The following is a 15,305-nucleotide window of genomic DNA, read 5'->3' on the forward strand; positions in this document are numbered from 1 at the left end:
CTGTGGGATACAGGAGAAAACATAAAATGATAAATGGGTGAAAGAGAGGAACACGGATGACTAGAAAGATCATCAATATGCAGTGTAAATAGGTTGAATAGTTACAACAAAATAATTTATGGATGCTCCAAGTAGAAAATACGTTGTACGCATACATATTCAGCCATTATTGCTAGCTGGTAATTTGCACGAAGAATTAAGAGATAGCAGATTCATTAAATGTATTTTAAATGGAACCTTGTCTATGAAACATGGTTATGAAATACAGACTTACATCTTCCTCTAAGCCTCACAGGAAAGGAGTTACCAGAAATAAAGCTTTTTTTCAAGATGCTTTTCCACTATGTCAACTTAAAGAAAACTCTGGGATAACTTCTGGAAGGAATAGGGAACAGATTTCCAGAGAGCCTTGTTGCAGAAAAAGGGCAAGGAAGGTGGAGCTTTCTGACATTTCATCTTGAATTTCTGTAAACTTTTCAGAAGAAATAACAGTCACCATGGAAGGTGCAAGCAAAAGGTGACCAGAATCAAATGGCTTTCCCCATGAGATACCAAAACCAGGTTAAGGCCCAAATGGAGAAAGATGAGTGGGAGAAGTAGAACACACTTAAAGAATACTAACCCTCTGAGTCTAAAAGTAGCCAAAGTGGGGAAAAAATACAAATCTTCCCCAAAAGGTGCAAGGATTAAATTACTATCAGCGAATCTCTTAGTGCCTCCCATTTTTTAATTTCAAAATAAAAAGTAGTGAAACTTCAGTGGATAACAGAAATCTAGCCATACAACTCACTGAAAGTCTGATCCACTTAGCTCTCTACCTTTTCCCAAACCTAGTAAGAACATCTCGCACAAAGAAGGAATAAATCTGCTCTGTGCCCATGAACTTGTACAAGCTGTGAGATACAGGAAACAGAGGGCCAGGTGAGTTCTGATACAAATTCTGGCAGTATGGCTCAAAGCCCTAAAAGCTACTCTACACTGACAGAAAACACAGGTCTTCAGAATGATTTTGACCACGTTAATCTGGCACCATCTTGCCTTAACCTTCTAGATACCTTCGAAAGAAGCAGAACTGGACAAAAGATGTTCAACAGGCAATTGACTCACAAATGGGGAATAAAGACCTCAGGGCTAGACAAGTTCTGAAAGGGCAAACTGCTATTTCTATTGTTTTTTCAATGCAAAAAAAGTTGACCATGGATTTGAAATCCCCAGTCCCATTAAGTTAATCTTTATAATGTCCTCTCAGATTTCCCATTTACAGGAGTCTGGCATATGGAGTATCATAAGTAACCTTCACCACCTAAGCCCAGCTTAGATAAAAATGCTCTCTACTACTGTAGCATCCTGAGCGTTCAGGTGCCTAAAAATAACTGCAGAGAAGGTACTATACACATATTCACGGCGAGCCCCAGACAACTGAAGACAAAGGGATGTAAGATCTGTAAAGAACCTGGTATTATTCTAGAGAGGTATGTTCATTGGCAAACTGTCAGGTAAGGATAAAAAAACCTAATTGTTGTACCCATTTATCATTAGAAGCACAAATATCTGAAGTCTCTGAACAGCAAAGACTTTCAGGAAAAGGAAGTTGTACTGGTGTGCTTCTGGTCCATGATGTAAGCCAGGAAAATCTCTTTATGGAAAGGAGTGTCTTCAGGATCAAGAGACATGAAATAATCCCCCCTGCTGAAGTGAAGGAATTATCACCGCTGATGTTATCATCTTAAAATCATATTAGTGATTAAATATCTTCAGCTTCTTAAAGTTAAAGACATGTCTCTATCCTCCACACCTATTAGGACTAGCTCTGTAAAATCTGGACCCTCCGCTCCAAGATGAAAGGCTCTGTAAACGATAAAGGTAAATGAACGTCTCTCAATAAAGCCTCGTCTCCTGGCAAGGGCTTTGGAAAAGAGGTGGGGAAGAAGGCTTGAGGAATAGGCTAGGAAGAGTGATTGCTGTAACCATGGTGTTCAACACTATGCTGTTTAAGACGACATGGATTCAGATCAACTGTCAACAGCCTGAATCCAAAGAAAGAGTACACAAAAGAAACAGATTTAGAAGGAAGGACTCATGTCTCTTACCACTCCTTGAAAAGTACTGGAATGACTACTATAAGGAGTGAAGAAATGTGTGCAAAGTTAAGTTTTGAGGCTAATTAGTCAAGATATTCAGAAACAGGAGCAAAAGTTGTGGCATTTAAGATCTGTAATTTGGCTTCCGCCAAAATGCTGTTGTGAAGCTTCCTAGTTATGTCAGTGTGGGCACAGAGTCTCTAAGAGATTGAAGTACTTGTCCAGTGTTTGCTCAGAGACAGTCTTCCTCCAATGGACAATCTTCAATTGCAGCTTGCAGTTCATGGGCCAAACAGTCTTCTTCAGAAAGTAAGACACAACGTGCTATGTTATCTAGCCTCTTGCAACTCGAAAGAAAAAAAATTAAGTCAGAAAAAAGGGACTTTATTTATCTTAATCTTCCAAAGCATGAAATCCATCTAATATTAGATATTGGTCTTAGAATAGCAGAGCCTGGTAATCTGCTATGCTTATTTGAAGGTTTGGGGAAAAAAAACCAAAAGACATTTTTTTCACCCTCTACAACCAAATGTTTAAAGCCCTTGCCAAAAGAAGCAGAGTGAGACTGTTCAAAATGTGCCAGAACCACAGCAATAAAAACAGGAGACAGTGGAGGGTGAGTAAAAAGGAAAATCCAAACCACCTGCTGATACTTGGTAGCATCTGTCACTGTACAAGAAGTGGGAGCACATGAAGGCAATGCTTGCCAAAGCACTTGAGCTGGGATCAATATGGCATCATCCATCGACCTGGTTGTCTAGCATAGACCCTACAGAATATCAATCATGCACAGAACAAAATTTTGGGAAACGTTTACAGACAACTGTAGAGTACTCAACTGTTCTCTGTAGTAATGCTTAAAGGTTTTGTAGAGGTCGATATAAATGTTCATCCCAAATGAAAAGCAGAAGCAGCTCTCATTCATGATGCCCCTAAGATGTTCAAGAACAAGGGGTTGTTTGCACTTTTGCCCTTCATGTAGGTAGGGGATTTGGTAGTGTCCTGAGGTGACATCTTTGGGGAGAAGATGAGGGGGTGCTGTGGAGGTGCAAGTTCCTTCTTGTCATCAGCTGAGCCTACTTACTGGAGAATGACATGTGGGAGACTTGATCATCCCAAGAGCTGATGCCTTTCCTGTAATGACATTTCTCAGGTCAGAGTCTAAAGACAAAAGATAAATCCTCCTCCCTAGAGGAGGGTGGAAATTGAACAAGAGGTAATAATCCTGTAAGCCCAGGGTGTTTTCAAGGTTACTGAAAAGCTCCTCAGTCTTGTCTTCTGGTCTTTATGAGTAAAAATTTAAGGCTGATTCACCCCTCTTAGAGGGAGATCAGTAAACAATGATTTGGTGCAAGCATGGATACAGTCCAGAAATACCAGTCACTATTTCCTACAACCTCTATAAAGACAATAGACAAAAGCTGTATCAGTAGAAACTCTAGTGAAGCTCTAGCCTCAAATTAAGGGAAGCAGTGAGTTGGGGCAGACCCTGAAATATCACAAAGGTGACCATGAAATCTGGTGACAAGAGCACCAAGAAAAAGCTCAGAACGTTACGACCATTTTGTGATTGTGCAGACATGCTCTGTTTTTCCTGCAGCTATAGCAAATGTTCCCTCCTTACTGCCAGAACAGGCAGCACAATCAGAAAACATGCATCTCAAGTACCCTCTCTGTATATGAGGAATCAAAGCATCAGGCAGAATATCTATGGTTTTTCTCTTCATTATAAATGGACCTAGAGTGAGACCTGGATTTTTTCTCCCTGGATGATGGTGGAAATTTGATCTCTTGAATCTGAGGCTCAGAAAGAGGGTCAAAGATAAATTTTTAATATTTTCTTGGGAATAACTTTCTCAATCTGTACTTGAAGTCTCAGTACACAGAACACTTGGATGGAATAAAAACTTCACCCAGACAAAACAGGAAGTCGATACTTTCATCTCAGAGAGCATAAAGCCAAAAATTTTGTTGAAGAATTCCTAGGTGTGGAAGCTATGCTGTCCCATCACAATCAAAATTTGAGCTCGTAACAAAAAAGGATGTTTAAATAACTTGAAAATATTTTTAAATTACAGACAATCAAATAGAGTAGGGTATGAAGTAAAGTATAATAGAAGGTCCAGATGATCTTCAGTAAAGAGCAGTTAATCATGAAGAACTATGCTGCAGACACACATGGAAATGAACGCTAGGTGACAGGCTGTACTCCATTGCTTATACCATGCCCATAAGTCCAACAGGTTGACTAGGCAAACAAGTTTCTAGTTCAAAAGATTGTACAGCGGTACACTCCAAATATGCAGAAAAGCACTTGATGGTAAATATGGGATGGGAATGCATGAATGCAGAATTCATTCATTCACCTTAATTTATGCTTTTTGATTTCTTCAAAATGTAATCCCACACCAATTACTTAGAATTCTTAAAGAGGTGAACAGAAAGACTTCAAGGATAATAATTTTTATATACACACATACAGAGATAGATCACATATATTATTATACTATTATATATTACACAAACATACATATATAAAGGACCACATTCAGCTTCAGGAATACTTCTGGATGAAAAGTCCAGTTGCATAAAACTTTTAAGTGCTAGCATAATTTCCAAAAACTGTATTCTCATACCTTTGCATAAGCAGTAGTTTTGATAAACCACTGTTTGAGGTATTTCTGTTCCACTTTTGCTCCTGAACGCCATGAGCAACCATTGTCATCCACCTGTTCATTAGCTAGAACAGTCTGATCCACTGGATCCCAATTAACCAAGGCCTAAAAAATTGCAGGAAGAAAAAATATTTTCAGCAGCTATTTCAAAACCAGAATCTTACTTTTCAGAGACCAAAAGAATTATCCAGAAACTTTCCTTGGGCCCCTGAGTTTTCTACATTTTTATAACATCCATTTGAATCAGTGACATGGACTCAACTGAAGATGTTTTGAATATTCATCTTCTCAGAACTCTCAGAACTCAAAAAACCCAAGAATGCAGTTGGCAGCGTTTGCTGATTGATCATGCTAGCAGGATAGGCTGACACTTGAATATTAAATAGGTAAATGTTCCAGTTGACTATACTGCAAACTACATAGTCTGATGCTTAAAAGCTGGCCATCACTAATCCAAAAGCATTGAGTCAGACTGAGGGGGATGAATAATCGAGGATCTCCAACTTGAGAGGACAGAATCACAAAGAAGTGTTATAGTGGTCAACTATATTTCAAGTGAAAGAGTTGATATTTTCTGCAAATAACTTCTGTCAACTGTGTGAATTACTTTTGGAATCATCCTTCCTTATCAATACAAGTACATTAAAGAAAATTTAAAGCAAAATAAATGTTGGTGTTCAACTCTACAAACCTTGTTTTTTGAGGGCTAACTGAAATACCAGGCACAACATACTGGGGAGGGACCAAAAATCAAACTCACCCCAAACAGTGCTGAACAATTTAGCCCATCATTTATCATAAAGGATCTAAGACCACAAAAGAATCCTAATGGTCAGTCCAGAAGTGGTATTCAATGCTAGACATTAACTTGAAAAAATGAACAGAAAGAAAAAGAAAATAATCAAAGTGATAAAGAAGAGTAATCCATTATTTTGAGTGTTATTCAGTATTTGAGCTAAATCAATGTTAAATCAGCCTGACTGAAAAACAGTAGCTGCAGCTCCATAGGGTTCTAATACATTAAACATTATTTGAAAATTTCAAATGCATTCTTTGGGTATGGGGAGGACTTAGTATTTCAATCTAAAAACTGATCACTGTCCTCATATTACTCACTTTACAGTTTATTTATCACTGATCACCTTCTGAAATGCCCCAGTTTGCAAACAACTGATATTGCTTAGTTTTAAATATGCTACATATTCTGAGAAATAGTAAATATCACAACCATTTTACAAATCTTATAGCGAGGAGGACAGCAGAAAGACAGATGCATGGATCCTCTTCCTTAGGAATACTGTTGCTGGTTTTGTTATCAGTGTGTGTGTGTGGGGTGTGTGCGCGCGTGCACGCATTTGCGCACAAAGTCTCATTACCTACATCGATTTATACAAAATTTATTATAATGAAATGAATGAAGGTCGTTCTTTGATAAAAACAAACTCACTTTCAAATGAAGCTTGTGTGAATTCAGTATATCACTGGAATTTAATCTTCTTACAGTTTGCCTACCTTTTATCCGTTACCTACCAATAACACCACACTGTTTTTTATAAAAGGCTTCTGAAAATCCATTGGGAAATTAAAAGCAATCAATAAATTCCACTATTACAGATCTATTTTCTAGACTTTCAGAACACACAACTTCTTCAGTAATGATACAACACATTATGAAGTTGGCTCTGAAGTAATGATCTTTAATTTATAAGTTCTGGAAAAAAACTCACACCACTACAAAGTTAAAATAACAGCTAAAAAGAGATAAATCAGATAATATTAAGTAGTAATAGCATGCCAGTTGTATAAAGCAGTACTAGCATATGTTTGTATTAAATTGGCTATAACTCAAAGTTGAGAAAAAATAGTGTTTCTGTTTTGATGACATTGGATCAAATTTATGATGAAAATTTTAGAATGTATCTGAACTGATCTATATGAGTAGCCAGAATGAAATTGTAAGACAGAAGACTTCATGCTGTGCAAAAGTACTGCCTAACAGGTAGGTCATATATTGCAGGTAGGCTGAAGGCATGGGGTAAATATATACTTTAAGTATATATGACTGTTTGAAGGGACCCAGGGTTATGGGCTATCTCTGCCATCTGTTTCCTGCCAAAAAGCAACTGGTTTATATCCACCAGAAATTACATCCCCTACAGACTGACAAAGGCTGATTTAAGTCCTCAAACTGATCCTTGACTCTTAAGAGGGAAGCAGATCCAATCACTGGTACCCAAGCACCTCCAGGATCCCACAGTACTGGGAGCCTGCATGCAATATTTGTTTTGTATTATCATCACTACTTTTAACAAAGCAGCAAGCCTTCTGCTTTTCAGATTCAGCTGGGATCACTTGTCAAGCAAACAAATTTACAGATAAAATTAAGTTTGTTATGACAAAGCTAGAGGCTTAATTTTTTATTACAAACACAGAAAATAATTACAGAAAAAAAAAAAAGAATACCCTCCCCCAAACCCAGCATGTTAGGACATAGCAAATACCGAATCTTTTTGCTGGTTGTCATTTAAGATCTCTGAATACATCTTGCCTATGGAAATTGGAGAAGTAGCTCAGTAACGCCCTGCCATTCCAAATGCTACCTTTCACCATCAGCCTCTTTCTCTGGGTTCAGAGAATAATTAGAGTACCTCCCTAATTATATCCTATGGAGTTACCTGGTTTCTATAGAATACAAATGAAACGTTGAAGCATATTTAAGAAATCTTAAGTTTCCATTTTAAGTTAGAAACATTCACTAAATTGCGGCTTTATTCAGGTGCAGCTGTTCCGGTATTTTGGAACTGTGTTGCCTTGGCTGTACAGACAGTTCTTTTCAATGCTCATTTAACATCTTTGTTTCACGACTCCTGCTTAAGAAGTGTCCTGGTTTCAGCTGGGAAAGAGTTAATTTTCTTCCTAGTAGCTGGCATAGTGCTGTGTTTTGGATTTAGGATGAGAAGAATGTTGATAACACACTGATGTTTTAGTTGTTGCTAAGTAGTGCTTACACTAGTCAAGGACTTTTTCAGCTTCCCATGCTCTGCCAGCTGCACAAGAAGCTGGGAGGGGGCACAGCCAGGACAGCTAGTCCAAGCTGGCCAAAGGGATATTCCATACCATGCGGCATCACGCTCAGCATATAAACTGGGGGGAGTTGGCTGGGGAGGCAGCAATCGCTGCTTGGGGACTGGCTGGGCACCAGTCAGCAGGTGGTGAGCGGTTGCATCACTTGTTTTTCCTGGGCTTTGTTTCTCCCTCTTGTTGTTCTTATTTTCATTACAATTTTATTATTATTACTATATTTCAATTATTAAACTGTTCTTATCTCAACCCACAAGTTTTCTTACTTTTGACCTTCCGACACTCTCCCCTATCCCACCGGGGGGGAAGGTGAGCAAGCGGCTGTGTGGTGCTTGGTTAGCAACTGGGGCTAAACCACAACAAGAAGTTAACTGAACTCTTCCCTTTCCAGATAGCCTGGTATATATTATTACAAAATATTATTAGGTCAATATTTTCTTAATGTACTCGAACAGAAAACCAGCTGTGATAGTCTTATAGTATCTAATATTTCTGTAATATTTTAGAGCTCACAAATAGGGTCCAGGAATTGGACAGTTAGGCACATAATGACCAACTATCCTATCTAATCCTACCAGTTCTAAGACTGCATCACAGTAATGTTACACAGTTAAATAATCTTGCTGCTGAAGAGACTCCTCATGATCACATTATCTTACATGTTTTCATGAGAGGGAAGTTAAGACCTACAAAATTTTGTATTAAAGCCATGAAATAAACTAATAGTAACTAATATATTCTGATCCTGCACTTCAATGTAAATCACTGACAATAAATGTTTCTGATTTGACTTGCTACAATACCCATTCATGTTAGTTAGTTACATATAAAATTTACTTATATATAAAATGCAGTTATATATAAAATTCATTATATTTTGCAGTGATTTAAAATCAATATAGTACAATAAATACCTATCCACTTAATTAATGTGAATGGACGATCCAGGAATGTGCCAGTGACGAGTGACTTGAGTTAGTGCACCTGCAGAGTATTAAAGGTCAAAGTTTGTACCTACCTCTTTTTGATACACTATTCCAGCTTCAAAAAGCTTAAGAAAGAGATATTGTGTCCATTTGTAGTACTCTGGTAAGCAAGTGGTTACTTCCTGCAGAAATTAAATAAAATAAAAATTCCTGAAGCTATTCTTAGTATTTTCTTATGGCATTTTAACTTAAACACTTAACTCAGGAGTTATAATACGTGCCACAGGGAAAACATAAATGCAATTTTGGGTGATGTTTGTAACGAGTGATATTCACCTGTACACAAAACCAGAGAACATGGGCTTTGTGTGGGTTTGATGTGCAAAGAAAAATTCCCCTGTTAACATGGAATGTAAGAACCCTGTAAAATCAATGCTGACAGATATAAGAACAGAAGATTAATGGAAATGACTACAGCTGCCTGACCAGGGAAACAGCAAAACTAGAAGAAAGTAGAACTCTATCAAAGAAGTCATCTTAGCCACGCTGCCTTTTCCTCTGTTGCTCAGCAATGAAAAGCAGGAACAGAGACTGTCGACTGTTCCGAGGCAGCTGGGAGCTGGCTGCAGAGAAGCAAGCAGCCTGGAGGAGATCCAGAAGGACAGCAGAACGGCACTGAGGAACCGAGGCTGCTGACAGATAGAGCGTGTGGGGCAGACAGGAAGGAACATGGGGTAAGACTCTAAACTTCAAGATGAAAGACTTGCAAAGGGTATCTCACAATCCAAGGTCAAATAAGCGACCATTTTAAAAGGCAAGCCAGCTCAAGGTAGGAGAATGCTCTGGGTTAACGTGTGGAGAAAAAGATGAGTTGTGAAAGAAGTCACAAATGAGGGGGATTGTTAAGAGGGAAATAAAGACAGATAAAAATAAAAGACAACGTAAGAAGAAGGAATGGGAGTTAAAGAGAACAGCAGCCAACAATATAATGGATACCTTTCTTTAAACTTGCAAATATTTTATAAGTTTTTAGTGAACTCCACTAATTAAAAAACAACCTACTCATCACCTGCTAACAAAGTTCCATATTCTTAAAAAAAACCAAACTGCATGTCAAATAAACATCTCAAAATGTAAAGATGACTGACTACAGGATTACACGATTACCATGACTCCCAATTTTCTCTACACACACACAGTGTTTTATGGGCACAATGGATACACATACACGTTCACCCACATATTTTAAAGTTTGGCCAAAGCGAAAACAACTGTGTAACACAGTATTTAAGCTCTAATTACATCATAAATATGTAATAATAAACAGATCACATTACCCTCCTCAACAGCTTTCCCGTTTAACTTGCACTTGTTTAAAGGACAAATGTTTCTACAAACGTACTGTTTGACCACATTTGTACTTATTGAAGTGGAAGATGACTCCTATGCTGAACTTCAAATCAACAGGAACTTCTCTGGCTTTTAGAGTGTTACAGGGTTGACAGCAAGCCACTGATAAAATTTATTCCGTTTGCAAATAGTTATCAACTACCTGAAATAGTTCTGAATGTGAAATATCTTTCACCCAGGCTTTCCTATCATCTAAGCCTCCCACTACACACGACATCAGCAATATCATCTGCTACTCAAATGACATCTGAAACACTCTAGCATAAAAATTTTATTCTTTTTCTACAACTTTATATTCCAGTGCTGAAATGTTGCTTTGAACAATTAATATGACCTTTGAATAGATATGCCTCAGAAGTGTGTATAAGAGGCTTTCAAGACCAGAAAGAGACATTTAATGGCAAGTTTTCAGCACAGCATGTGAAGACTTAGTCATGAAAAACAGCTGCTTGATTAAATCCCTGTGCTCTGCACTGAAAAAACACTTGATAAAAGTCCGACTTCCATCTTTACAACTACATACTCTCCAGTTAATCTTTTTTTTTTTCCCTTGCTTCTCCACACAGTGGAGTTGTTCTGCCAGTGTGATGCCACTACAGGCAACAGAGCTTCATCACTGTAGTATCAGAGACACAAAAAAAAGAGAGACAATCCCTTTTGGTACAATATAAAATTATGTGAGCAACAGGCAAACAGGTAAGCCAACTGCAGTGAGTTGTCAAAGAAAAACTAGTAAAATGGGCTGAGATTTGTCCTTTTGGTCCTGAATGGCAGATGTGTCAACTGCAACAGAGATGTCATTTCACAGTCTGAACAGGCACGTTTAGGACGCGGTACAGGCTAACTCCTGGGAACAGATTCTCATGTCCATGCTCTCTCATGAGTTGTAAATTGACATTTTTTAGAAAGAAATGCAGCAGACTGTTATCACTGAAGAAAACCTGTTGTGTGGTCACTGAGCTCCAAAAAGATCACCCAAGCTCATCATTTAACTTTACAACCATGAAGGCATGACATAACATTTGACGTTAACAAAAAAAAGAGAAATTACATCACTACCAAGTGAAATGAGCTGCTGATGACAAGCCAGCAACCTCCTGTCTATCTCAAAATGTGTTTTGTTTTTTTCCTACTGTTTAGCACATTAAGACTTACAGTGAAAAATAATTTTCCATGTATGCCAGTTACTGATCTTGATTAAATAAATGAAGTCTGGTAAAAGGTTTCCATTAGGCTGCTATCATGCTTAAATTAAGGTGAACGTTAACGTTTCTATTTATACTTTATGAGCATGGCAAAGATTTGCAATGCATTAACAGAACTGACTTAAATCAGAAATACAGAAAACCGTTTATAAAAGGATTTGCAAAATAGCACGATGGAGCCCTTCCACCCTGCCAAAAAACGTAACTTTCTGCTTCTCATTTGTGAGCCAAGCACTAGTGTAAGAGCATACATACAGAACCCCATATCATAAAGCAGCTCAGTGAATATATATATAAGCAGGGTATTAGCATATTTTCTCCAAAGATAAAATATATATTAAAAATCAGAACCCTTTTTACAAATATGAAATATGCTGCTCAGCTGTCCACTGCATGTTCTCTTCAGCGCTCTGTGACAGATTTAGTGACAACCCATCACCCCAGCATTTCAGAAGGTACCATGAAATGGGGGGGACAGCATCTCTGTCTTGCCCCAACCATTTTCCCTTTCCCTTTTGTCAGCTTGCTAGTTAAAAAAAGTATCTGATACTGTCACCAAAATGTGTCTTGATCATGGGTTGCTGCTACTGCTCCTTATTCCTACAGGAAGGACACTCAGTCATTAAAACAAATAATTACAATTAAAACAAACCATCTTTAAAAGTGGTATGCTTTTAGAAATAACAGGTATTGCCAAGGTATATAAGAGAAAGATCCCTACCCTTACCAAAAACTACCTTGCTTAATCCCTTTATCGCAGCACAGCAATCTGTTCCTTGCAAACAGCATGAGGGGTTAGTATCTTATTTATTTTTGCAACTAAATTCTCAGTTAGAGACTAAATACAGTATTACAATTTAGATTTGACAGCAGTGCGACTTAGGAAACAACCAGCTCATGTTAAGGTTAAAGGGCCAATCATTATTAAAAAATGTGATAAAAAACCTCCAGCTACCAAAAAATAAGGGAAAACCAACAGTAAGGAATCCTGGATAAACAAAAAAACCCCAAACTGGATGGAAGATTTTGGTCATTAATAAAAGAAAAACTAATTTTCAAATGCCTTGTTTTACAATTCATCATTTGTCCTAAATCAGTTCCATTCTTAAAACTTTCTGTTATGTAGCTCTGGACCTAAAACTGTTTTTTGTTTGTTTGTTTTTTAAGAAGGTTACATCTTCAAGCTACGTTCATGGCTATTTTTTTAAAATAAAAATAACATTTACAGGCTGCAAAAAAGTGTTTGTTTGTTGTAAGATCCACCAGACTTTGTGAATAACATATAACTAGACTAGAGAGAAGTAATATCCTAGTTCATTACGAATAATTTTATTCCTAGCACAGTCTTATGCTACTCTGAAGACAGCCATATTGCACTTGATACTTATTAAAAAGGGGATAAGGAGAAAAAGTCTGAATGGATTTTTTCAAAATCTATTTGGGAAGATTAAACAGTCTTTAATCTATTATTTGCCTATTTTGGTATTAAAGGGCATGTACCACCTTATCTGGAAGTATAATTATTTGATTTTCAGAGGTTTAGAGCTAGACCAAACTACATTTCTAAATTGATTTGCATATTTGTATTTCAAAGGCCCTTAGTTTCATGCTTTATTAGCTACAAATACAAATGTCATGCAGTGCCTGCATTTTAGAGCATAAATATCTTTCCTGCAAAAAAGTAGCCTTGTATCAATGGTTTCCTTTTTTATTTAATTACCAGTAGGGTGACTGATTATCAGTGATATGTGGATAAAAAAGAAAATTTAATAGGCAATGCTCTATCTACTGTTACAGTGTTATGCATGCTCAGGCAGTGCACAGGAATGACAACTTCAAAACTAAACAGAAAAATATCTGCACAAAGAAAATGTACCAAAGATTTCATCTTTTCTAATGTACAGAGCAGAAGGGGAAGATTACTCTTATGCAAAAAATTATGTCACTTGGCATGCATGAATTGAAAAGACTAAAAAATGTTGGCAGTACGAGCTACCTTCGGGAAGAAAGTTACAGATTGCTAATACGGTGGTGAACTGATGGCTTACTGGGAACATGCATTCAGTGTGTCAGCACTCCTGAGCAAAAGAAAGGAAAAATGTTATACACTGTCCATCTCTTGTTGCCAATGATATGAATCTTTGAAAATGATATTGCTTAATTCCCCTGAAAATCATGTTTAAAAGAAGTGGCAGGCAGTTTGCTATGCTGTCTGGGATGGTATTTTGGAGAAATCTGCTCACTAGGAATGCCCAAATTATTGTTATCTTAAAAACAAAACATAACCACAATGTTTTTTATTTTCCAGGTGTTTTTAATGTCTCTCAAAGACATTTCTTCCATCCTCAAACTGCAGCTTTTCAACCCTGGATCTGACAAACATGAATGCTCAGAATAGAAATGTTTTCTCTCTTATTTATTATTTTTTAAAAATCTCTCCCCAAAATCACACCATTTTCAGAGTGATTTAAAAATATAACATTTATTACTTGAGGCACTTAAAATACATGTTTCAGGGAAAAAATATCAGAGGCACTTAAAATACATGTTTCAGGGAAAAAATATCAGATCACTATTAGTATTCAAAAGTACTCTAAAGCAAAGTACTTACAGAGCTATTTTATGCGTTTAATTACATTTTTAGTTTGCTTACATTTTGTTTAGGAGAATAATTTTCAAGTGCCTTTGTAACCTGGCTTTCTGAAATAATCTAATTAGTTTTTAATAATGCCTTATTTGTGGTGCCTTACTGGTTAAGTAATTTCACTGACTGCCAGAACATATTTTGCATTTTGATTTGTAAGACAGAGAGAACAATGAAAAAAATCCAGACAAATAAAAGGAAACTTCTAGTATCCCAGGTGCACTGGGATTTGTTCATAATAATTTTACCAAGCAATAAAACTACAACTAGTCTTCACATTCCTGGACAGGACTTTCTTGAACACCCGACATGACTTTATAAGCAGCCAGCTTCTTCAGCACAGCTACATGCACAAGGTATTCAAAATGTATTTTTTATTATTTTCCCACTTTTTTTTCCCCCTTAACATTTGTAAAATGGTAAAATTTACTTAAGTTTCCTTCACGTCATCTAGGCATATAGTCTAAGCTGGCCACAGAGGACAGAGACAGTTAACATAAAAGGTTCACACTTTAAAAAGGCAATTCACCACACTAAAATAGGGATCTGAGGCAGGGGAATGGGTTCCCTCCAGCATATATTTGCTAGGTACTATGCTCTAGCACAATGAAGGAGCACATTTAAGCAACACCAATGAAATTAAATTAAAATCAAACTCCTGTTTTGTACAATAGTCTTGGCCAATTAGACTAACTTATATAACAAGTGTTTTTCTTGCATTTTTCATAGGAGTCACTAACGCTAGTGGGTTTGTTTGCGTTGTCACAGTATTTTGGAAGCCACTCATATCCATACAAATACAGGATAACAACAAAAAAATACTCCTTACCTCAAAGAGCTCACTTTTAAGATAAGCACCTGCACAGTGCAGTGCAGTGCTGTGCAAAGATGCTTCAGTTAGCCCAGGAGCAGTGCAGCTGAGGCAGTAAGATGCTCTGCCCAGCCTAATTAGCCTTGCAGAGAAGCAGGCTTTATCAGCCTGGAAAATACACTCTGCCACAGCTTAGCTGTTCTGCTTCCAGAGGTAGTTCTTTCATGGCTAGCTCAAATATCCGTGCATTCGGAGATCATGCAGTACAGATGTATTTTGGGCGTCATACATTTTTTGCAATGAATAAACACATCTATTTTTAATGGTTATCATTCAGGTCACTCTTACTTCAGATAGTAAGGCAGGCTTTCTAGGTAAAATAAAACTTAACTAATAAGCTAAGGAGTGAAAACTCCAAAATTCATTGTGTTTCAAGGAACACTTTTTAGCTGTTTTAAAAACTTACCTTTCA

At 37.2% G+C, this 15,305-nt stretch overlaps 1 protein-coding gene across 1 annotated transcript in view; it reads right to left on the reverse strand.

Annotated features, from left to right (window-relative positions):
• Nucleotides 1-15,305, reverse strand: part of LARS2 (leucyl-tRNA synthetase 2, mitochondrial) — an 87,353-nt gene that overhangs the window by 54,990 nt on the left and 17,058 nt on the right. The window contains exons 5-6 of the mRNA XM_075705735.1: nucleotides 8,856-8,945; nucleotides 4,718-4,861 (exon numbers count right to left, since the gene is read on the reverse strand). Coding sequence (XP_075561850.1) covers nucleotides 4,718-4,861; nucleotides 8,856-8,945 — 234 coding nt within the window. The remainder of the gene's footprint in view (nucleotides 1-4,717; nucleotides 4,862-8,855; nucleotides 8,946-15,305) is intronic.

The sequence above is a fragment of the Pelecanus crispus genome, chromosome 2 (genome assembly GCF_030463565.1).
Source record: "Pelecanus crispus isolate bPelCri1 chromosome 2, bPelCri1.pri, whole genome shotgun sequence".
NCBI classification, from domain to species: Eukaryota; Metazoa; Chordata; class Aves; order Pelecaniformes; family Pelecanidae; genus Pelecanus; species Pelecanus crispus.